At 41.4% G+C, this 23,644-nt stretch overlaps 1 protein-coding gene across 17 annotated transcripts in view; it reads left to right on the forward strand.

Moving 5' to 3' along the window:
* znf618 (zinc finger protein 618) overlaps positions 1-23,644 on the forward strand; it is an 85,813-nt gene that overhangs the window by 47,504 nt on the left and 14,665 nt on the right. For 7 of the 17 annotated variants that reach the window (XM_063073289.1, XM_063073285.1, XM_063073283.1 and 4 more), the window contains 9 exons: positions 957-1,043; positions 6,609-6,686; positions 8,729-8,770; positions 10,253-10,342; positions 12,566-12,646; positions 14,333-14,422; positions 16,314-16,397; positions 19,335-19,376; positions 22,876-22,959. In XM_063073289.1, the coding sequence (XP_062929359.1) occupies positions 989-1,043; positions 6,609-6,686; positions 8,729-8,770; positions 10,253-10,342; positions 12,566-12,646; positions 14,333-14,422; positions 16,314-16,397; positions 19,335-19,376; positions 22,876-22,959 (646 nt within the window). In that variant the 5' untranslated portion in view covers positions 957-988. Of the gene's footprint in view, positions 1-956; positions 1,048-6,608; positions 6,687-8,728; positions 8,771-10,252; positions 10,343-12,565; positions 12,647-14,332; positions 14,423-16,313; positions 16,398-19,334; positions 19,377-22,875; positions 22,960-23,644 lie in introns of all 17 variants that reach the window. The other 10 variants (XM_063073293.1, XM_063073291.1, XM_063073292.1 and 7 more) reach the window with 3 other exon arrangements.

The raw sequence follows: 23,644 nt of genomic DNA on the forward strand, positions 1-23,644 counted from the left end.
CCAGCAACTTTGATGTGTGTTGCTTGAATTTCCAGCATCTGCAGAATTCCTGTTGTCCCCATTTTTACGCCTGCTCTCTCCATTCTAGTTTGAGAGCATCGTGAGCATGCTATGCTGATGCCAGAATGTGTGGCGACACTTGCGGGGTATCCCCAGCACACACTCAAGTGTGTTGGGTGTTATGCAAATTACATTTCACTGTTTTGGTGTACATGTAATAAATAAATCTGGATGTATTAACCTGTCTTGTAAAGATAATTAAATTTTGTGATTTTTGAAGTATAAACACAACTGCAAGACAAAAATCACGTTTTCTGTCAAACCTGTCTTAGCAGGTTGTGGAGAATTTTTCGTTGGAATGAAATTTTGTCCTTGGATCAACTTGAGCTACCATAAGACATAGGAGCGGAATTTGTCCATTCAACCCCATTCTTTTGCTGCCTTCTCGTAACCCTTGACATCCTTACTAATTAAGAACCTATCAGCTTCATCTTTAAATATACCCATTGACGTCCTCCACAGCCATGTGTAGCAGTGAATTCCACAGATTCACCACCCACTGGCTAAGAAATTCCTTATGTGTTTCTCTATTCCAAGGCTGTGCTACCTGGTCCTGGACCCCCCCCCCCCCAACTTTAGGAAACCTCCTCTCCACATCCTCTTATCTAGGCCTTTCAATATTTGAGAGGTTTCAATGAGATTTTGTGCGCCCCCCCCCCCCCCATTCTTCTAAACTCCAGTGAATACAGGCCCAGAGCTATCAAATGCACCTTGTGCGTTTACCTTTTTCATTTCTGGAAGAATTCACTATATCCACTCTTTAAGGATGGCATTCATCATTCATCCCAGCCGATGTTCTGTTTGAGTTACTTAAAATGTACCAGATGAGGGTTAGCTGTGGCCTTTCTGCAGTCTTTGGATGTTGTGGATACTGATTTCTTCATTCCTTCCATCAGATCTTGTTGAAAACCCTGGGAAATCAAACCAAATGAATGACCAGGAGGAAAGCATGGAGTGGAAGCCACAGCAACAGGCCTCACTCAGTGAGTAAGAGTAATTAAGTTTATCAGCATGCTGCAAGGAAGCAGATTGGTACCTATAATATGCAACAAATGTCACTGTTAAAGTCCAAAAATCTCTAAACTCAATGACAACCATCGTGACTAGATACTTCCAAAATTTTACTGGCTTTGGTAATTTCTTTCATTCAATCCTGAATGGTTGACCTCCTGTTTGACTCTGATCATTGTGAAGGCCATAAGAATATGTAGGTTTCTATAAGGCCAGTCTGTTAAACCTTTCTTCACATTTTAGGAATGGAACAGCATAGTTCAGTGGCTAGCATGCTATTAAAGCACCAGTGACACAGATTCATTTCCTGTCACTGTCTGTAAGGAGCTTGTGCGTTCTCCCCATGACTGCTCGGATTTCCGCTGGGTGCTCCGGTTTTTTCCCCACGTTCCAAAGACGTACGGGTCAGTAGTCAGTCACTTGGGTGTAACTGGGCAGTGTGTGCTTGCTGGGCCAGAAGGAACTGTTACAGTGTTGTATCTCTAAAATAAAAATAAAATCAAACCTAGTGAACTTCCTTTGTTCCTCCTTGAGCAAGCACACCCTTTGTTTGGTTATGGAGACCAGACCTGTATATTGAATTCCAGTTAGAGACTTAGCATGACCCTAATTATTTTCAGAAAGGTGCCTTTGCTTTGTACTCAAATCCTTTTACAGGGGGAGGGTGAGATCTCATTTGCCTTTCACATTGTTAGCTGTACCCATGTACAGTGAGATGTACAAGGGCATCCAGTCTCTCCGAATACAGGGGGCTTTCAGTCTCTTTGTATCTTTCCAAAGCAATGTTTTGCACTCTGTTCCATCTGCATCCTTCTCATAGCCCACACTGACACTCAACTTCTGTACCATCAGCAAATTTATGAGATTATACTTGATCCTCTCATCCAAGCATACAATACTGTAGATTGTAATCTTTGAAGTTCAAAGTAGGTTTGTTATCCAAGTATATATGTCACTATATATTACTTTGAGGTCCATATTCTTGTGGGTATTGCAGTAAATAGAAACACTAGGGTGAATGAGAAACCACATACAACAGGTAGACAAACAACTAATGTGCAAAAGACAACAAACTGCAAATACACAAAAAAAAATTGGGAGTTTAAGTTGTAATCCTTAAAAGTGAGTCCATAGGTTGTGGAATCAGTTCAGTATTGAAGTAATCCACTCTGGGTCAAGAGAGGTAATAACTTCCTCAAACTGGTGGTGTGGGCTTGAAACTGCTGTACCTCGACGGCAGCAGTGAGATGAGAGCATGGGGTGGTCTTCGGATGTTGCTTTCCTGCAACAGCGTTCCTTGTAGATGGGGTCACATTCATTACAATCTCTGCACTCCAGGATGGCAGCTTTTCTCATTGTTTTCTGTTCGTGAACTAATACTCACCCCATACCTGTACATTGCTCCCAATCTCATGTGCTGTAACAGCACTTCGTGTGCAAGTCTATCACATTGACTTGCTCCCCATCATTAATGCTGTTCATTACTCTCAGAAAGCTAGTATTTACCAAGCAAAATGTCCCTTGATAATTTTGTGTTGACCCTGCCCGACCTTACTGTGTTTTAAATATCCAGTTATCACTTAACTTGTGTAAATGCAGTTTTCCATGTCCTGAACTAGCTGTTTTGATTTTTTTACGCATCCGTTAACAAGTTCTATGAAAGGAAAATTCTGCACTAAATTTTGTAATGTTAGGTTCAAATGGTGTAGGTGCAGTGGGGACATGAGATGTTGGAGCATTTGGTGTTAGCATCATAACAAATTAACATTTTTTCCATATAATTTTGTGTCCAGTTTACAAATCTTTAAAAGATTTTATACAATCTGATGTTAATTCCTCTGAAGGCTGTAAAGCACTAAAGTGTTCGGTAATTATCCTGTTAATAAGATTTATACTGTTTGGTTAGCACTCATTTTGTGTTTGCAATAGCCTTCTGGTTCTTGAATTAATTAGATAATCAATCTAGACATGAAGTGTTTTCCATACTACGGCATCAGTTGTATTACAGTGAAGTACTATACTGGAAATCTTTGGTGATCCATCCACCTGTAAGACAGAGGTTTGCAGCTATTAAGACTGCTCCATAGTCAGGACCCTGATCAGCAAATTGTTAACAATTTTTCTTTTTTGAGAAAGGGGTGTAGATGTGTACGGACATTTAATGAATTTTGAAGATCAGCTGGCTTATTCAATTGAGCATCACAGCAGTTGGAAGTGCAGTCTGTTTAGCTGGGGCATCTCAATCCTGTTTGAATAATTTTGAACCTACCTAGCAGTACTGAAGCCTGCCTGACAGTCAGTATTTTTTAACAAATATCTGAACTGTTGCAAGCCTACAATATCCATAATCCATCACTGCATATTGAATAAGCAATGTTCATCTAGGTAGGGCTTAATCTGGAGTGGGGAACTGGAAATGAGGTAGTACTGTTGCTTCTAATGATTTGTCCATTTTGTGTGTTTCTGTCTATCGATGTTGGATGAAGGGAGCTCAGGGTATTTAATCAGTATTTTCTGTGGTTCGTTAGAATTTAAAACCCACCATATACAGCATGAATTTATTCAACTCCCGTTCTAGCAGCTGATTTGTATACCTTCTACAACTGAATTATAAACCTTGAAAAGAAAACAATTACTTTCCTCATATCACAGATCTGTTCACCAGTATAGAACATAATTAATATAGAGATTGTGGAAAAGTATACTGCTCTGTCATCCTATTCAAAGCCAAGACTCCATGGGAATAGAATGCAGGTATGGATTGATCTGTTCCTAGACTGAAGTCCCTTTACCGGAAGTGATGTGGTAAGTCTTTCATAAATAGTTTTTTCTAAACCATGTGTAGAAGAAAGCAATTTTCAGGTCCTAGATTCCTTCAAAAGTATCTTCAGTTTTGAAATATTATTTCAGCTGCATTCTGTTTGTTACAAAGGTAATAGTCTCAGCACCAAGTAACATCAAAATGTCAGCGACTTTTTAATATGAAATAAAGCAAATATGTTTTGAACAATCTTACTGTCGGTGTTTTGATCAGGATTTTGGTGTTAATAACTTTGTAGTTGATAATTGTTGGTTATTTAGGTCTGAAAGAATTTGGTCATGGTATGACCATGGATAGTTAACCCTCTGAGTACTGACTGTCCAAAACTGTAAAATCACATCGAATTTTATCATTTCTGACAAATTATCATTAGAAAGAAACTTAAATATATCTGAACAAAGAATTGTATTTTTATTTGATGCAGAAATGCTGGTATATTCCTCAAAGATTAAATATATCGTTTTTTTTTGAAAGGGTAACCATGAGCGAAGTTGCTTTGTTTGATTCATCCATCAAGTATCATTGTAGAACTTAATGTCAGGAGAAGCAGAGATGTGACTGTGGTAATTAGGAGTGGGTTCAAATTGCCATATTGTGATTTTTGTACTTGTTAACACTGGTCAGTGTGTTTGAAGTGTGGCACTGGTACAATAAATTACAGCACAAGGGATCTGCAGTTCAGGGCAAAGCAACATTGGAAACAAAAGCCAGGGTTAGAAAATAGAATTATATCAGGATGATTTTGGGAGATTGAGGGATTGAGGCAGTGGGGATGAGAGAAGAAATATTGCAAGAAAAATGCATAGACATATGCTTATGATGTACATTATGGTTTAGAGTTTGGCTCTGAGCCTGTTGTTGCTGGAGTTAGAAGAATGAGGAGATCTCGTTGAGTGGCTTGGAGTGAATGCTTCCAATAGTGGCAGAGTCTAGGACCGGGGGCACAACCTTGCAATAGAAGTGTGTTGCTGTAGAACAGAGATGTGGAGGATTTCTTTAGCCAGAGGGTGGTGATTCTGTTGCAGCCAAGTCGTTGGGTATATTTAAAGCGGAGGTTGATATGTTCTTGATTAGTGTGGGTGTCAGAGGTTACAGGGAGAAAGCAGGAGAATGGGGCTGAGAGGGATAATAAATCAGCCATGATGGAATGGTGGCGCAGACTCAATGGGCCAAATGGCCTAATTCTGCTCCTATGTTTTATGATTATTAGATAAATCAAGGTAAAGTATGTCAAACTGGGGAGCAGTCCTACAGCAGGATGCATACACATGCAGTGCAGAATTGAGAGGCCATGTTGCCCAGCCTTCAATGATCCTGCAATGCGGTGCAGTCAGCACACTGGGCCAGTAGAGGAATTACCTTCTCCGTCCTGGGTAACTGTGCACTATGGGATAACTGACCATTAGGTAACCATTCTGCAGATGGCACCTTAATTTCTCTCTCACCTGTTGCTTGAACTCCTTGTTCAAATTGATGTTACAGACTTGTATGTTGGGAGCCCAGTGCAAACCCAGGGAGTGTTGACTTTAATAAATCCAGACACTAGTTATTCCTGATTCTGTGGTGGGAATAGTTTGACAGGCCTGGGGGATGATTAACACTCAGATTGCATTGCTGCTATGAGCTGTCTGCTTCTGTCATTTTGCCAGTTTTTTCTACCATGTGATGCAGTGCTTCAGCTTTTTGCATTTGCATTTCTTGTGCCATGAATTCCTTATTGCACGCCATTGCATTACCTGTAGCAGACGCTATGTCTATGAGAAGCTCCCATCACCTTAGCCGGTCAACTCTTTGCTCTGCTTCTAATGGGCATGTTTTCCAGTTCAGCTTCAGAATGGATCCAGTCTGTTTTCAGCATTATCTGTGCTGCTTTTTGGTGACTTTCAGGTTTTTCCTGGTGGTTTTTTTTTGTTAATTTTCACCAGTTTTAGCTAGGCCACCATGTTTTGATTTGATGCTGTTAAGTTTTAATTGACTTACAACCTGAGTGACAGAACCATGCATATAAAGCAAAGTCAAATAATCTGTAGCAGTCTCTCTGAATTGAGAATGATTTAAAGTAATAGAAAAGTTTAAAGTAAATTTATTATTGAAGTACTCTACATGCATGTCAGCATTTATAACCCTGAGGTTAATTTTCTTGCGGGCATTCACAGCAAATATAAATAAACACCATAGAATGAATGAAAGACCACACATAGAAAGACGGACAAGCAACCAATGTTCAAAAGACAAACCCTGCATATAAAAAATATAATGAATAAGCAATAAAGATCGAGAACCTGAGAAGAGTCCTTGAAAGTGAGTCCATAGTTGTGGGAACTGTTCAGTGTTGAGGTGAGTGCAGTTGAGTGAAGTTATCCCCTCTGGTTCAGGAGCCTGATGGTTGAGGGGTTGGGGAGAAGTTGCTTCTCACTAGCTGCTGCCAGTAAGTTGCCTGTTCATTTCTACTGCATTGTCACATGTTGTTACTGCAACACTTGCTGTCCTCGCTGCTCTGGCATTTAATCTTTGGACTCTCTCCATTACATTGAGCTTGTGTATACTAGGCGAGGGAAAATCGTGGGTAGTCTAACAAGAGACTAGCATACATAGTTTAAGATAAACTTAATGTTTGTTGAGAAATTAGTGGCGGGTATTCCTTCCTCAATGTGAGATACTGAATCTGAGCAGTGAAAAAGCCCCTGTCTATAGTCTGACTCCTTCTTTGTTTCAGGGGCCTATATATGTGGTGCCTGTGGAAAGAAATACAAGTACTACAGCTGCTTCCGGGCACATGTGAGAGCACACCTAGGTACACGCTTTTGTTTTCAATGCAATTATTGGCTTAACCCTTTGAGTAGCGACTTCCCTTTTTACAACTTATGCATACATCTAACACCTCCAAAACTACCTTCAAATCCTAAGTGTACTAAGATAGAATTAGAATCATCTCTGGAATTTGACAGCATTTCTTCATTTGCAGTGTTTCTTGAATAAAATTTTAAAAGTTGAAAGCTTGTTATTTTTGGAGCTAATCAGCTCCTCTAGTACTCAAAGGGTTAACTGCAGTAATAGTAAACAGGATTCTGCAGATGCTGGAAATCTTGAGCAACACACAAAATGCTGGAGGAACTCAGCAGGTCGGGTAGCATCTATGGAGGGGCGTGAAGAGTCAATGTTACTGGCTGAGACCCTTCATCAGGAGTAATGGTGTACTTCTGATTTCATCAAAATGGCATGATACAAAACTATAATGACTGTGAATCTCTGGTGTTTAAGTAGATGTTATATAGCAAGTGTGATATCATCTGAATAAAAACAGGGTCAGGCAACATCTGTGGAGAGTGTTAGATTTAGTGTTGCAGGTTGGTGATTGGAAGCACGTTGGAGTACAGATGTAAAGACGTCTTACTGCAACTACATGGGACCTAGATGAGGCTACACCCTGAAGTTTTAGCTTTGTTGCCATTAAGGAAGTGCAATAAAGGTTCATAAGACCAATTCATGACATGGTGGGTGTTCTGTATGGGAGGGGGAGTGGGTGGACTGGGCCTATATTCCCCAGAGTTTACAAGAAAGGCAAGGAATTCATTGATGCGTGCATAATCTATGTACTATGCTTTCCCCAACTGAGGAGTATGGAGCCAGCTACTTTAGACTGCCATGAGAATTTCTTTGTGAGGATGAATCTTTGGAATTGTCTACTCATCAGGACTGCGTTAGCTCATTTATTGCCATTGAAACAGATCAATAGGTTTTTTTTTGGAAATTAGAGAAATTAAGGGACATTGGTCAGTGCAGCAACAAAGGTCAGATCAATCTTAAGGAGCAGTGGAGCAAATCACACTTTATGGGATAGAGGTAAATCATGATGTACATGAGAAGACATGTCTACTTCCTATTCTGTTTTTATGTAGCTGGGAAAAGTTAAGAGTAAAATTGTAAAGTGGTAAAAGAGGGGAGAGAGGGTACAAGTTAGTGGATATCAGGAAAAAGTGGAACAGGATGAGGTTTAATATCAACACCATGCATGAAATATGTTTTCTGATCGCAGTACTTTGCAATTCCTCAGTTTAAAAAAACTAAATTACAGCAACAAATATAATTAAATAAGTAGTGCAAAAAAAAGAATAAGGTAGCATTCATGGGTTCATTGTCAATTCAGAAATCTGAGGGCAGAGGTGAAGAGGCTGTCCTGAACGTTGAGTGTCTCTCTTCAGGCTCCTGTACCACTTCCTGGATGGTAATAATGAGGTCGGCATGTCCTGGTTGGTGGAGGTCCTTAATGATGGATGCTGCCTTTTGAAGGTATCCTCTGTGTTGGGGAGGCTAATGCCCATGATGGAGCTGGTAGAGTTTGCAATTCTCTGCAGCTTTTTCTGATCCTGTGCAATGGCCTCTCCATACAGAGCAAATGGCAGTGGTGTTGGCTGAAGGAAGTTGGAAGAAGTTAGTGAATAGCACAAGGTACATTAATGATGCTTAATTTCAGAGTTCACTTAACATCTTCATATTCGCATCTCCCCAAGCACAGCTTTTGTTATTCACTGGCCTTTAGCAGGCTTCATCCATAATTCCTGGGTCAATCAATCTCTCCTGGTATCTCCCAATGCAGGATTTCTAACATTCCCCAATTCTGTGGAAAGGTCATCAGCTTGAGACAGTGACTCTTAATTCTCTCTCCAGAAATCTGCCTAGCCTCTTGAGCATTTCCAGCATTGTCTCTTTATTACAGATTCCCAGATTGTGCAGGGTTTTGCATCATTTTGTAAATGCAGTTTGGTGTTATAAGTAAGTGGGCATACAATGTTACAGGTTGTTCTGAGTTAATGAGCAACTTACTTCTTTTCACAGAAAATGAAACCTCTGCATCAGCTGAAAATTCTCCACAGGCAAGTGAGTAATCTGCCTCATCTTCCTTTCTTAATTGTTCTGGTAATCACCATTTGAGCATGGTGGCTTGCAGGTGAGAGGAGCCAGTAATGAGTACAAGGACAGAGTGTACAAGGATCTTGCTTCTTTGAGCTCCTGCAATCTGTCTGCCACAAAAGGTGGCCACTCATTTCAGTTTGACTTCCCATTTGGACATGTTGGTCCATTGCTGCCTCTGCTGCCTTGATGAGGCCAAACTCAGGTTGAAAGCATAGTCTGTATGGGTAGCCTCTACTTAGATGGTATGAATATTTATTTCTGTAACAACCAGTAATTTATTCCTCCCTCCTTCCTTTTTCCATATACCATTCTGGCTCTCCCATTGCCCCTTATCTTTACTGTACCATACCTCCCCTCTGTTTCTCTTATCTGCATGAATAAAGCAGATAGCTTTAATGCAATTGTAAAGAAAGCCACAGAAAGTTGTAAATTCAGCCACCTCTATCATGGGCACAAGCCTCCCAAGCATCAAGGATACTTTCAAAAGGCAGTGCCTCAAAATGGTGACAAGCATCATTAGGAAATTCAGAAATCTGATGGCAGAGGGGAAGAAGCTCTTCCGCAATTGTTGATTGTCTTCATGCTCCTGTACCCACCTCCCTAATGATAGCAATGGAAAGAGGGCACGTCCTGGGTGATGGGGTCCTTAATGATGGATGCTTCCTTTTTGGGGCATTGCCTTTTGCAGATGTCTTCAATGCTGGGTAGGCTAGTGCCCATGAGTTTACAACTTCCTGCAGCTTTTTTCAATCCTGTACCAGACGGTGATACAACCAGTCAAAATACTCCGTGGTACAGCTGTAGAAATTTGCAAGTGTCTTTGATGACAACCAGATCTTCTAATGAAATATGTCCTAATCAATAATAATCTGCTGTTGTGCTGCCTTTGTAATTGCATCAGTACGTTGGGCCCAGGATAGATCTTCAGAGATGCTGACACCCAGGAATATGAAACTACTCAACCTCATCAGAGGCCGTCAAAGATGGCAGCTCTGAACACCTACACAAAATGTCAAAGAACAAAGAGGTGGAGAGATCTGGGGGAAAAGGCACTTGGAGTTTGAAAATTAAAGTCTACAGTGTGAAATAATGACTTAAGCTTGTCAGTGGTTTGTGCTTGAGAGGGGTGCCATGATAACATAGCAGTTAGCACGATGCTCGTACAGCTCGGCGACTGAGTCCAGTTCCATAATTGTCTGTATGAAGTTTGTATGTTCTTTCCCTGAGCGAGTGGGATTTCTCTGGGTGCCTCTGTTTCCTCCTACATTCTAAAGGCGTACTGGTTTGTAGGTCAATTGGTCATTATAAATTATCCTGTGATTAGGCTAGGGTTAAATGGGTTGGCCATCGGGCTTGTTGTTCTGTGCTGCATCGCTAAATAAATAAAAATAAAAGGGAATACAAACGGTTTACTGACCTTGAATTTCCTCTACCTTTTATTTCCAGAGAACTTTAGGTATATGTGTGACATTTGTGGCAAGAAGTATAAATATTACAGTTGTTTCCAAGAACACCGGGATTTGCATGCAGTCGATGGTATGTATTTGCAGATTGCTTAAATTTGTTGTACACTTCAAATGACATATTGGTGGAAAAATCCAGGAGCAGTTCTGTGAATCACATCTAAACTTTTAGAACGTAGAACAGTATTCAACAGGCCCTTCCCTCCCACATTGCCCTCTATTTTGTCTAAGGCGCCTCTATCACCTCCCTGGTAGGGCGTTTTTAAAAAAAAAAATCTACCTCTGCCATTTCCCCTATACCTTCCTTCAAACATCTTAAAATTAAGTCCTCGCATTAACTATTTACGTCTTGGACAAAGGTGCTGGCTGTCCACTTGATCTATGCCTTTTATCTTGTATACCTCTATCAAGTCTCCTGTCATCATCCTCCATTTCAAAGAGAAAAGCCTCAGATCGCTAATCCAGGCTGTTTAAACTAGACTTGTAATGGGGTTACCACAGAAATCTTTCATTCCTGAGACTGAGGAATAACCGTTGCTCCTTTTCCAATTTCAGAATCTAGAATCAGGTTTATTATCACTGGAATGTGACATGAGATTTGTTCACTTAGCAGCAGCAGTTCAATGCAATACCTAATCTAGCAGAGAGGAAAAATAATAATAAATAAAACATAAATAAACAAGTAAATCAATTACATATATTGAATAGATTTAAAAGAATGTGCAAAAACAGAAATACTGTATATTAAAAAAGTGAGGTCATGTCCAAAACTTGCATGTCCATTTAGGAATTGGATGGCAGAGGGGAAGAAGCTGTTCCTGAATCACTGAGTGTGTGCCTTCAGGCTTCTGTATCTCCTACCTGATGTTAACAGTGAGAAAAGGGCATGCCCTGGGTGCTGGAGGTCCTTAATAATGGACGCTGCCTTTCTGAGACACCGCTCCCTGAAGATGTCCTGGGTACTTTGTAGGCTAGTGCCCAAGATGGAGCTGACTAGATTTGCAACCTTCTGCAGCTTCTTTCAGGCCTGTGCAGTGGCCCCTCCATACCAGACAGTGATGCAGCCTGTCCACGGAACAACTATAGAAGTTTTTGAGTGTATTTGTTGACATGCCAAATCTCTTCAAACTCCTAATAAAGTATGGTTGCTGCCTTGCCTTCTTTATAACTACATCGATATGTTGGGACCAGGCTAGATCCTCAGAGTTCTTAACACTGAGGAACTTGAAGCTGCTCACTCTCTCCACTTCGGATCCCTCTATGAGGATTGGTACGTGTTCCTTCGTCTTACCCTTCCTGAAGTCCACAATCAGCTCTTTCGTCTTACTGACGTTGAGTGCCAGGTTGTTACTGCGACACCATTCCACTTGTTGGCATATCTCTCTCCTGTACGCCCTCTGGTCACCACCTGAGATTCTACCAACAACGGTTGTATCGTCAGCAAATTTATAGATGGTATTTGAGCTATGCCTAGCCACACAGTCATGTGTATATAGAGAGTAGAGCAGTGGGCTAAGCACACACCCCTGAGGTGCACCAGTGTTGATCGCCAGCAAGGAGGATATGTTGTCACCAATCTGCACGGACTGGTCTTCCGGTTAGGAAGTCAAGGATCCAATTGCAGAGGGAGGTACAGAGGCCCAGGTTCTGCAACTTCTCAATCAGGATTGTGGGAATGATGGTTTTTAATGCTGAACTATAGTCGATGAACAACATCCTGACGTAGGTGTTTGTGTTGTCTAGGTCGTCTAAAGCCGTGTGGAGAGCCATTGAGATTGCGTCTGCCGTTGACCTATTGTGGCGATAGGCAAATTGCAATGGGTCCAGTCCTTGTTGAGGCAGGAGTTCAGTCTAGTCATAACCAACCTCTCAAAGCATTTCATCACTGTCGATGTGAGTGCTACAGGGCGATAGTCGTTAGGCAGTCCACATTATCTTTCTTGAGCACTGGTATAATTGTTGCCTTTTTGAAGCAAGGGGGAACTTACACCTGTAGCAGTGAGAGGTTGAAAATGTCCTTGAATATTTCCGCTAGTTGGTTGGCACAGGTTTTCAGAACCTTACCAAGTACTCCATCGGGACCTTCTGCCTTGCAAGGGTTCACACTCTCTTTAAAGACTCCGTAATTTCCTCTGTTTAGTTGTGAATGCATCCCTATTGATACAGGAGGGCATGTCCCAAGGGTAACATCCAAAGCCCACTTTAAACTAATTCATGTTGTGTAGAGAAGCTACACCATAAGTATTTCTTGTACATTTGTTAATTAAAGCTAATTTGTATATCTCTTTAATTATAGATCCATACGATCACGCAGTTGAGGCACCAGCAGAGGTGAAAACCGAACAGGTGGAAGAAACTGTCCGCAGCCCTGGATCAAGTACGATTTCTTTTACTTCATGGTAGTGCATGTGATTTGGTGGGTGTCAATATGCTTCACTATGTAGTACTTTACAAGTGTATTAAGATTTTGTACAATTAATCAGATGTTCAGGATAATTTGGTAGTTTCTTTAATTAATTTTTTAATGCGTTTCTACAATAGAACTACAGAGAAAAAACCCAACAACAAAATAGAGATTTATACAGAGCAAAACAAACAGATCTGATATAGAATTATGTAAAATTAGTATCCACCCCAACCTCCCACTGAAAAAAACCCAGGCCAACCATTTCTACGTGTAAAAGAAAAAAAATCGGAGCATTCAACCCCAGAGAACTGTAAATATATACAGGAGAAAAGAAAGTATAATGCTGACTACCAAAAAGTATAATGTAATTCACAACAGAAAACCATGTAACTTACAAAAAAAAGCTGAAAGTAAGGGATTGTCGCATACAAAAAGGGAAAAACTTAACCTAAAGAAGTTATGGAAATATTCAAGGAAAGGTCCCCACACCTTATGAAACTTTATTTTATGTCCCAATTAAGACGTGAATAACGAATCTTTTCAAGGTCTAAACAGGACATAATATGACTAAACCATTGAGTGTGAGTGGGTGGGGCAGCATCTTTCCATCTAAGAGCCACCAACCATCTAGCCAAAAGAGAGGCAAAAGATAATGTTCGACGTTTGATAGTATTAACCAGGATCTCATTTGAAAAGTCGGGGGCGTTAGGATCCAGGGAAGCCTGGCTGTGTGCATTCAGAATTGGCTTGCCTATTGAAGGCAGAGGGTGGTGTAGATGGAGCGTATTCTGCCTGGACTTCTCCAAGGATCATCACCTTATGGTGGAAAGGCGTGTGACTTCCTTGTATTATAAGAGTGATGCCGCCTGAAGTTTAGCGCCTAGTAAGGTCTCTCATGGTGATAAGGTCAAGGGAGAGATTTCAGACAAGGAATGATCCAACCAAGACCTCAGTGGTGGAGCTGGTGGAAGATGACACAGAACAACGGCCTGAAGGCAGAGAAAGGCTGTGGCAGTAAAGGGTCCGGGGTCACCTTGCATTCCATGCCACTGGACCTTCACCCTGATCTATCGAAGACCATGTGGTGGCTGCCTGTGCATCAGCTTCCCCATGTTAAACAAGGTCACGCACAGGTGTTGTGCATTGCTTATTCAGAGATGCAGTGTGGAATCACCCTGCTGCTCATGTTCAGCAAGCACTGACAATCGCGGTATAATGCTAACCCAGTCATGCGGCAGTTTACAGTGACCAGTCTTTGGACTGTGGAAGGAAACCCAGCGCCTGGGGAAAACTCACGCATTCCATTGTGAGGACTTGGAGAAATCTGGGTTTGAACTCCAAATTGCCCTGGGCTGTAATAGCATCACACTAATCACTATTTCCTGTGGCGCCCATTACGGGAATAACCCCTTTGGAGACCAACATACTCAAATCCAGTGATTGCACTGCTATTCTGCCTAGAAATCTTTACAAAGCTACCTCCATTCCCAAGGAAAACACGATTTTCTTTTCTTTTTTCCTGGCTGATATGCAAAACATCTGAAGTTGCAGCATCATTTTAAGTCTGATTATATGGCTTAAACAGTTTATCATTTGATTTTCAAAATGTTCAAGTACAGGAACTGAGAACTTGCTAATTATTTTTTGCTGTTGCAGAGACGGGTAGCTACATCTGTGAATACTGTGGCAAGAGGTACAAATATTACACTCCTTATCAGGAACACGTGGCTTTGCATGCATCCTCTGGTATGTATTCCAAATCAGATTTGGTTACCTTTTATTTGTCACATGTACTCGAAATAGTGTCATTTTACGTCAGCAAGCAGCGCGGTCTGAAGATGTGCTGGAGTAGCCTGCATCTGCTGCTGTTCTTCTGCCGCCAACCTAGCATGTCCACAACTCTCTAACCCTAACAGTCTTTGGATTGTGGGAGGAAACCAGAGCACCCGGGCCTCAGAATCATGGGGAGAATGTACAGACTTGTTACTGTGGCAGGAATTGAATCTGAAATAAGAAGTTGGAAATGCCAGCGTTATCCTGTTTCTGGTGGAGCCATTCGAACCTGGAGGCAACCGGTTCATTTTTAGCAAATTTAAATTTCATTAATCTGGAGGTGTTGGTGGGGAGGAGTGGTTCCTTTAGTTCATTGATAGTCCTAGTATGATTGAACTCGTACTGCAATTTGTGAGGGAGAAACACAAGTCACATATATTAGTATCACAATGGTGTAATTAGAGGCATGAGAGAGGAATTTGCCCAGGTGGATTGGAGGGGGCTATTGATGGGGATGATGGCAGAGCAGAGGTGGCTGAAGTTTCAGGGAATAGCTCACAAGACGCAGGATAGATATATCCGACAGACGTTGTTCTCGAATGGCAGGGGTGGGTTACCGTGGCTGACAAGGGAAGTTAAGGACTGCATATTAGCCAGGGTAAGGGTATTAAAAGAAGCAAAAGTGATTGGAAAGTTGGATGACTGGGAAGTTTTTAAAATCCAACAAAAGGCAACTAAAAAAAACTATAGAAAGGGAAAAGGTGAAATATGAGGGCAAACAAGCCAAAATATAACGCATGGGATTAGGCATGATGGAATGACGGAGCAGTCTCTTATCGGTTGAATGGCCTAGTTCTGGTCCTTTGTGTTATGGTCTTGTAGTCCTTTGTACGTTGGCAAATCTCGTTAATTTGACAGCCAGCATGTAACTTGCTGTATCACCCAGCTTAAAAAGTAAGAGCTCTTTATGTAGTTTATCAAGGTTTCTGTCGTCTATCCACAGAACATCATTTCAGCTGTGCTCTTGCAAGGGAGTACTATGTACCGTGAGGAGTGTTTGATGCCTCTGGGCCTGTACTCTGCCATTAAGAGAAATTGGGGAGGTGGGGTGGTCTCATTGAAATCTATTGATTATTGAAAGGCCTAGAGAGAGTGGACATGGAGAGAATGTTTTCTATAATGGGGGGAGTCTCAGACCAGAGGGCACTGCCTCAGAATAGAGAGACATCCACTTCAAACAGAGATGAGGAATTTCTTTAGCCAGAGGCTGGTGAATCTGGAATTCATTGCCACAGGCGGTTGTGGAGGCCAAGTCATTCGGTGTATTTAAAGTAGAGGTTAATAGATTCTTGGTTAGTCAGGGCATCAAAGGGTACAGGGTGAAGGCAGAAGAATGGGGTTGAGAGGGATAATAAATCAGCCATGATGGATTTGTGGAGCAGACTCGATGGGCCAAATGGCCTAATTCTCCTCCTCTGTTTGGTCTAAGTTGTACATGGATCACGAGTAGACTGATTGGAAAGCACCTGAACTTGCAAATGAGAAGTATTTTAGCGTGTATTCTGGTTCTGGGATTTCTGGGTGAGTTTTATGGAGGTCATGCAGTAGTGTGAAAAGTAAAGAACTGTTTCCTAGATTCATTGCAAGGTATGTGAGCTTAATTGTTTGAACTGTGTAGTTTCCTAAAAGCACTTCAGATGGATGGGGCTTTTACTGGAGATTTGCATTTCATATAGTTGGTGTCTTCTCTGCTGTAACAATTTAAAACAAAACTGGATAGCTATCCAACAGATGATCCATATACACTAGCTTTGCTTCAGGGCATGTGTTTTATGAAAGCAATTTAATATTTCTCAATGTGCAGATGCAGAGAGTCCACTTGTCAAAAGAAATGAAACCAAACTGCCAAATGTATGTGAAGAAAATAACAGCTCCCAGAATTCTAGTGGTAAGTGTCAAGCATTAAATTTGTGTAGATCTTCCCTCACTTCAGCAGTGTGGGATTGCCTTCGCAGACGACTGTATGTGTAACCCTTGGGCTCAGCCAGCACGTGTTCGTCTAGGGGAAGACAACTTCTGGCCCCACCAGACTGAGAAATCTCACTCGTACGGATGCTGCAAAGTATCAATTAACTGATTGAACTTTATAAATCTTAATCTGAATATAGGGTTAGTAAAGAAAATAAAAAGCAAAAGGGCCCATTTTAAGAGAAAAGTCGAAAGTGCACGTTGGATTACAACCATTCATCAACCCCCAACCTTCGGACCCTCGCTTCCAGTCTGCTCCGTCCGGTGGTTTCCCAGCTCTCTCTCCACACGTGTCTTCTTCCTCCTCTCACTGACCAAAAGACCATGAAAATCTCTCTTCCAGACTCACAAGAAACAACATTTCTCTTATTGAATGGGACCCCCCCCCCACAACATTCCAAGCCCTGTTATCTCCAGTCATAACCCAAACATTGCTGCTACAAAGAAACCATTACATTAGCAGTGAAACATTACAGTGCATTACATATGTATTTACAGTGCTTATAAAAAGTATTGACCACCATTGGAAGTTTTCATGTGTTACTGTTTTACAACATTGGATCACCATGGGTTTAGTTTGTTTTTTTTTCTGACACTGATACAGTCTTTCCTATCAAAGTGAAAACAAAGTGATCTAAACTAATTAGAAATATAAAACACCGCAAAATAATTGATTGCATAAATATTCATCCCTTTTAATATGACACACCGAATAATCACTGGTGCAGCCAATTGGATTTAGAAGTCACATAATTATTTAAATGGAGATTACCTTTGTGCAGTCAAGATGTTTCAATTGATTGTAGAAATACACCTGTATCTGGAAGGTCCAACTACTGGTGAGTCAGTATCTTGGCAAAAATTACTCCATGAAGACAAAAGAACTCTCCAGGCAACTCTGCAAAAAAGTTAATATAAACCACAAATCAGGAGATACAAGAAAATTTCCAAGTCACTGAATATCCCTTGAGTACAGTTAAGTCAGTTATCAAGAAATGGAAAGAATATGGTTCCTCAAAAACTGAGTGACTGCAAGAAAGGGACTAGTGAGGGACGCCATCAAGAGACCCATGACAACTCTGGAGGATTTACAGGCTTCAGTGGCTGAGATGGGAGAGACTGGGCATACAACAGCTGTTTGCTGGGTACTTCACCAGTCACAGCTTTATTGGAGAGTGGGGAAGAGAAAGCCACTGTTGGGGGGGTGGGGGGAGAAAAAACTCGCATGAAATCTCAGCTAGAATTTGCCAAAGGCTCTGAAATCAGCTGGAACTCTATGGTCTGATGAAACCAAAATTGAACTTTTTGGCCGTTAGACTAAACACTATGTTTGGCATAAACCAAACACTGCACATCATCAAAAACACCATCCCTACTCTGAAGCATGGTGGCTGCATCACGCTGTGGGGATACTTCACTGCAGCAGGCCCTGGAAAGCTTGTGAAGGTAGAGGGTAAAATGAATGCAGCAAAATACTGGGAAATTCTGGTGCAAAACCTGATGCAGTCTCCACGAAAACTGCAGCTTAGGAGAATTGTTTTCCAGCAAGGCAATGACCTGAAGCATAAAGCCAAAGCTTAACAGAAATGGCTTAAAACAACAATGTTAATGCCCTAGAGTGGCCAAGTCAGAGTCCAGACCTCAACCCAATTTAGAATTTGTGGCTGGGCTTGAAAAGAGATATTCACTTAATGATCCCTATATAATCTGACAGAGCTTGAGCAGTTTTGTAAAGAGGAATGGGGAAAAATTAGTGCAGATGTGCAAAACTGAGAGACCTATCCACACAGACTCAAGGCTGTAATTGCAACCCAAAGTGAATCTATTAAATACAGATGTGAAGGGGGTGAATAATTATTTTGTTTAATGTAATAAATTTAACCAATTTGTTTTCACACTGACACGAGTCTTTTCTGATGATCAATGTCAAAAAAAACCATATTATAGCCACTGTGATACAATGTTGTAAAACAATAAATCATGAAAACTTCCAAGGAGGGTGAATACTTTATATAGGCACTGTATTTAGAGATACAATGTGGTTACAGGCCTTTCTGCCCCAAAGAGCCTGTGCTGCCCAATTACACCATTATGACCAATTACCTACTGACCTGTACATCTTTGAAATGTGGGGGGTAAACAAGAGTACCCAGAGGAAACCCACACAGTCACGGGGAGAACGTATAGTCTCTCTAAAGACAGCGGTGGGAATTGAACCCGGGTCGCTGGTACTGTAATAGTGCTGTGCTAACCATTCTGCTACGATACCTCATGTTAGAAGTATCATTTTAAAGAAATTGTAAGCCTTCAGTTTCATAAATTGGATACATGAGCACAGTATTAATCAGAATCAGGTTTATTATCACTAGGTCATGAAAATTATTTTGCAGCAGCAGTGCGATAATAAAAATATATAAGTTGCAATATGAAATGTATAGTTAAGTTGATAGAGAAATCAGAATGGTGAGGGAATGTTCATGGGTTCAGGGATTGTTCAGAAACCTGGCGCATGGGAAGAGGTTGATCCTAAAATGTGTGTGTCTTCATGCTCCTGTACCACCTTCCTGATTGTAGTAATGAGAAGAGGGCATGTCCTGGGTGGTGAGGGTTCTTAATGATGGATGCCACCTTTTTGAGACGTCATCTTTTGAAGATGTCTTCGATGCTGGGAGGCTAGTGGCCACGATGGAGCTGGCTTAGTTTACAACCCTTTCCAAATTTTTCCAATCCTGTGTGTTGGTGCCTCCATATGAGATGGTAATTCAATCAGACAAAATGCTTTCCATGGTAAATCTGTAGAAATTTAGTCTTTGGTGATTGTGTATAAAATGCATTCCTTTTCATTAAATGTTTACAGGAAGCGCCAGTGTACACAAATCGGATCCTCCATCTGTAAAAAGTAAGTCTGAATTATCTTTGTCATTGTGCTTGTGTTCTGGTTTATCGTTAAAAATCTTTTTTTCTTAAGCCCATCACCCCTACTGTGGCACAGGTGGCAGACAGCAGCTCACCAGAGTCCTCTGTCCTGAGCTTCTCTTTCAAGTTGTCCCAGATGTAGCCCATTTTCAGACGTTTTTTGCCTCCCAAGAATTAAGTCTTTGGGGCCTCTGGTGTTTTTGTCGTTCCGAGTTTTTACCTTATGGGCATGCTGGCCCTATGCCCAACAATAAACACTTTTAAAAATAATAAAAATGGAATCCTATTTAGACCAAAAGAACAAAGAGAATTTGAATAGTCTTCAAGAAAACTTGAATGATTTGAAATGCAATCCTTTAAGCATTTCCATGGCAACAGCTGCAGAGTGCTATCAGGCTGAATCAGAATTTCAAATGTTGGAAAATAAATGTACTTTGACTTGCAAGAATTTCAAACCACAAGGATGATGCTTTGATGAGATCAGTATATTTGTGCTGTGTTAAAACATAGTCAGTAAAAAAGGAGTTTGATCTTTCTTTCACTGAGTGAAAATTTCACATTTACAGCATCTGTCTCAGCTCAAATTGTCTAAGGGTAAAAACCTGGCAGTTCTGGAAAACTTAGGCTGCATAGGAAGTGAGAGTGTGAGCTACTACATTCCTGCAGTATCAGGCACCCTTTGATCTAATTTCTACTCCCAGCTACATACCGAGAAGGCATCAAGCTAGCTTCACAGTCTCTCCTTCTCCAAGACCAGTGTTCTGCTCTGTACTTGTTTGGGCCAGGAACCCTTTGGTTACAAGCAAGCTTTGATCACGTGTAACTTCATTGACCACAGCACAGAAACAGGCCCTTTGGCCCACAGAAACTGTGCTAACCATGTTGCCAATTTATACCACGTCCTGGTATCAAAACAACAATGCCCTTGAAAGGAAAAGCCTCGAAAAGGTATTGGATACAGAGCAGTCCATCACAGGTAACACCCTCCCCATCAGTAAGCACATCTACATGAAGCACTGTCTCAGGAAAGCAGCATCTATCAGTAGGGACCCTCCCCATTCAGGCCTGGTACTCTTCTCGTTGCTGCCTTCAGGAAGGAGGTACAGGAGCCTCAAGACTCTCATCACTAGTTAGGAACGGTTATTACCCCCAACCATCAGGTTCTTGAACCAGACAAGGTAGCTTCACTGAACTTCACTCACCTCTTCACTGAACTGCTTCCACAACCAATGAACTCAATTTTAAGGACTTTTCATCTCATGCTTTTGATATTTATTGCTTATTTTGTTATTGTTACAAATACTCTTGGGCTTCCAGCTGGGTACAGGTATTGATTAAAAACCGACATTTTGATGGCAAACTCTGCCATCTTCATCAGAGATGATGCCTCGACATGTCTAGTCTGGTAGTATTTATACCTGCTGTAGTCTGTCCCTCCTGATTGGTTTGTCCTTATCCAATCAGGTTTCTGCTCTCCTACCCTGTTTACAATGGAATTCCAGTTCTTAGAGCAAGACCTTGGTCTTTGTTAAAGTTCTTTTCATCTAGTTTTATTTCAGTGGCTTCTTTTATCAGGTGGTCGCAAAAACCCAGTTGTTTTGTGCCATCAAAGTCAATCCTCTGGTCACTGAGAATGCAATGTCCTGTTGCCGCCAATTTCTCCAGGTAACCCAAATGGATACACCACCTGTGCTTCTTGATGTGAATTCCACCGTGCGTCCTGTCTGGCCCCATATATGCTGCATTCATGGGGAATCCTGTAAATGCAAGAAGACCCAAGTCCCATGGACTAGTCATGCCCAGATGGCAGAGTTTGTCATCGAAACATTAGTATTAATCGATTGCTGCACCCACCTGGAAGCCCACGGAGAGTTCATTTGTCATATATTCCGGGAAAGAACCAGATCCTTTCATTATTATTACTGTTTCTTTGCATTTACTGTGAACATCCATAAGAAAGTGAATCTCTGGGTTGTTTATGGTGACATAGATGTGCTTTGATAATAAATTTACTTTGAACTTTGAACAATTTGTCTGTATATGGACCATACCACCTCATTCCCTTCCTGTAAATATTGTTCTTCTATCTCTTATCCAGCACTTTGCAGCTTATTCAAGGCACCCAACACTCTGTTTTCAAAAATAAACGTGCCCCACACATTTCCTTTAAATTCTCCCTCTCTTACCTTAAATCTGTGGCTTCTAGTATTTGACATTTCCACCCTGGGGGGTGAGGGGAGAGACTTTGTCTGCCCTATCTATACATCTCCTAAATTTATAAACTTCTGTCAGGTCACCTCCCCCCCCCCCCCCCACCAGCCTCCAATGCTCCAGAGAAAACAGTTAGGCTCTACCCTCCTGAACTGTTCACAATTGTTTAAGGTGGTAGTTAACCTTGACCACTTCCTCTAGCAGTTCATTCCATACACTCCCCACTCTGCTTCCAAACAAATTCCTGGAAAATCAAATTCTCCAGGACTCAGTAATAGTACTTTAGGATGCAGCCAGTTAGGAGGTTTAAACAGCTCTCGTGTGCTCTTGTGCAGAATGGTTTGGTGTTCCTGGTTGCTGCCATTCTCTGATCAGATGTCACTGCCTTACGTAGCATCAATGCTCCTCCAGGCCTCTGTCTCATCTGGTCACAGTTCTGTTTTATCTTTGTGTCAGTTGTTATTAATTAGATCATCTTTGTTGAAGTTTCAGTGTAAACAAAGCCAAATTAGCCCTCAAACAAAAATCTCTTAAGATGTAGTAAAAATTCTAGTATTTGGTTAGAAGTCTCATTTTAGATCATAGAACACTACAGTGCAGCACAGCCCCTTTGCCCCTCAATGTCGTTCAGACCTTTCAGCCTACAGACTCCAAAATCAATGTAATTCTTCCTTCCTGCTTACTGTAGCCCTGCATTTATCTTTCACCCAGATGAGCCTATCTAAGAGTAAGTGTCATCTCAGGGTGTAAAATGTCCCTAGTGTATCTGGCTGTACCGTCACCCCTGGCAACATGTTCCATGTGCCCATCTCTGACATATCCCATACTTCCCTCCAGTCACCTTAAAATCATGTCCCCTTGTATTAGCCATTCCTGCCCTGGGGAAAGGTCTCTGGCTGACCCATATCTGTGAATGGAACACAACCACCAAATGAATGATCTTAGGAAAACTGTGTGTAATTCTTCTGAAGCCCAACACCCCTACTGGGGCACAGACCATCGACAGCCGCTCACCAGAGTCCATACAGTGCTGTCCTTCCACTCTTTGGAGCTTCTGTTAGCATTTCTGTAGCTGCGGATGTTACGGGATGGGGTTGCTAGCCCCCTGCTCAACAGTCCTTTTACAGCTGGGTTGAGACCGTCGATGATGGAATTATTGTTAAAAGGTATTAAAAGAAAGTCAGTACAGTTATTAAAGCATTTCTGCCTTGAGTCAGTGCTTCTGAACATTTCAGCAAGTTGTATTCTAAGTGTATGTTTGGTGTTTTCAGATGGTTCGACATGTCAGAGCTGTGGAAGTGAACACAAACACTGTACCTGCTTAAGACAACAGACCCACAATAGCCGCGCTAGAGGTAATTTATAAAGTGAATCATTGAAGTGTTACATTTTATAACTAAACCTCTTGTATTCTTCAGAACTCAGTATTGCTGTGGAGCAATAATTGTAATGCAAAATCTTATTATTTGCTGCATGTTTGTACACAGTTGTGGTAGCTGTAGACACAAAAGATTCTGTAGATGCTGAAAATCCAATAAACATGTTTATTCCTCTCCATGGGTGCTGACTAACCTGCTGAGTTCCTCCAGCACTTTGTGTATGGTTGTTATAAGGTGTTTTTGCTCAGATGTTACTTAGTTGCCAAAGAGTTGGCTTAAATATCAAGACAAATTCAGGGCCATGTCTTCATTCCTAGAACGTGCACATTGCTAGCTAGACCAACATTTATTGCCTTCTGCTAATAACTCTAGGGTGGTGAAGAACATTTGCAATCTGTTCAGTGAATCCTTAGCAATGCCGTCAAAGACTGCAGCTTTTTACGTTGTAGGTATATCCTGGAACCTCCAGTAGATAATGAAAACAGCAGGTGGCCAGGTGGAGACCGAGAAGCTTGTGTTGGAAAGGACTCATTGGGTGTCATCAAATGTCCTGGTCATCTCTGCTGACCACTCAAGCATGCAATTAGGTGCACTGTCTTTAAGGGCAATACACAAGGGGAGCATTAGTTCCAGCAGCTCACAGAGTTGAAACAGTGATAGG

The sequence above is a fragment of the Mobula hypostoma genome, chromosome 21 (genome assembly GCF_963921235.1).
Source record: "Mobula hypostoma chromosome 21, sMobHyp1.1, whole genome shotgun sequence".
NCBI lineage: Eukaryota > Metazoa > Chordata > Chondrichthyes > Myliobatiformes > Myliobatidae > Mobula > Mobula hypostoma.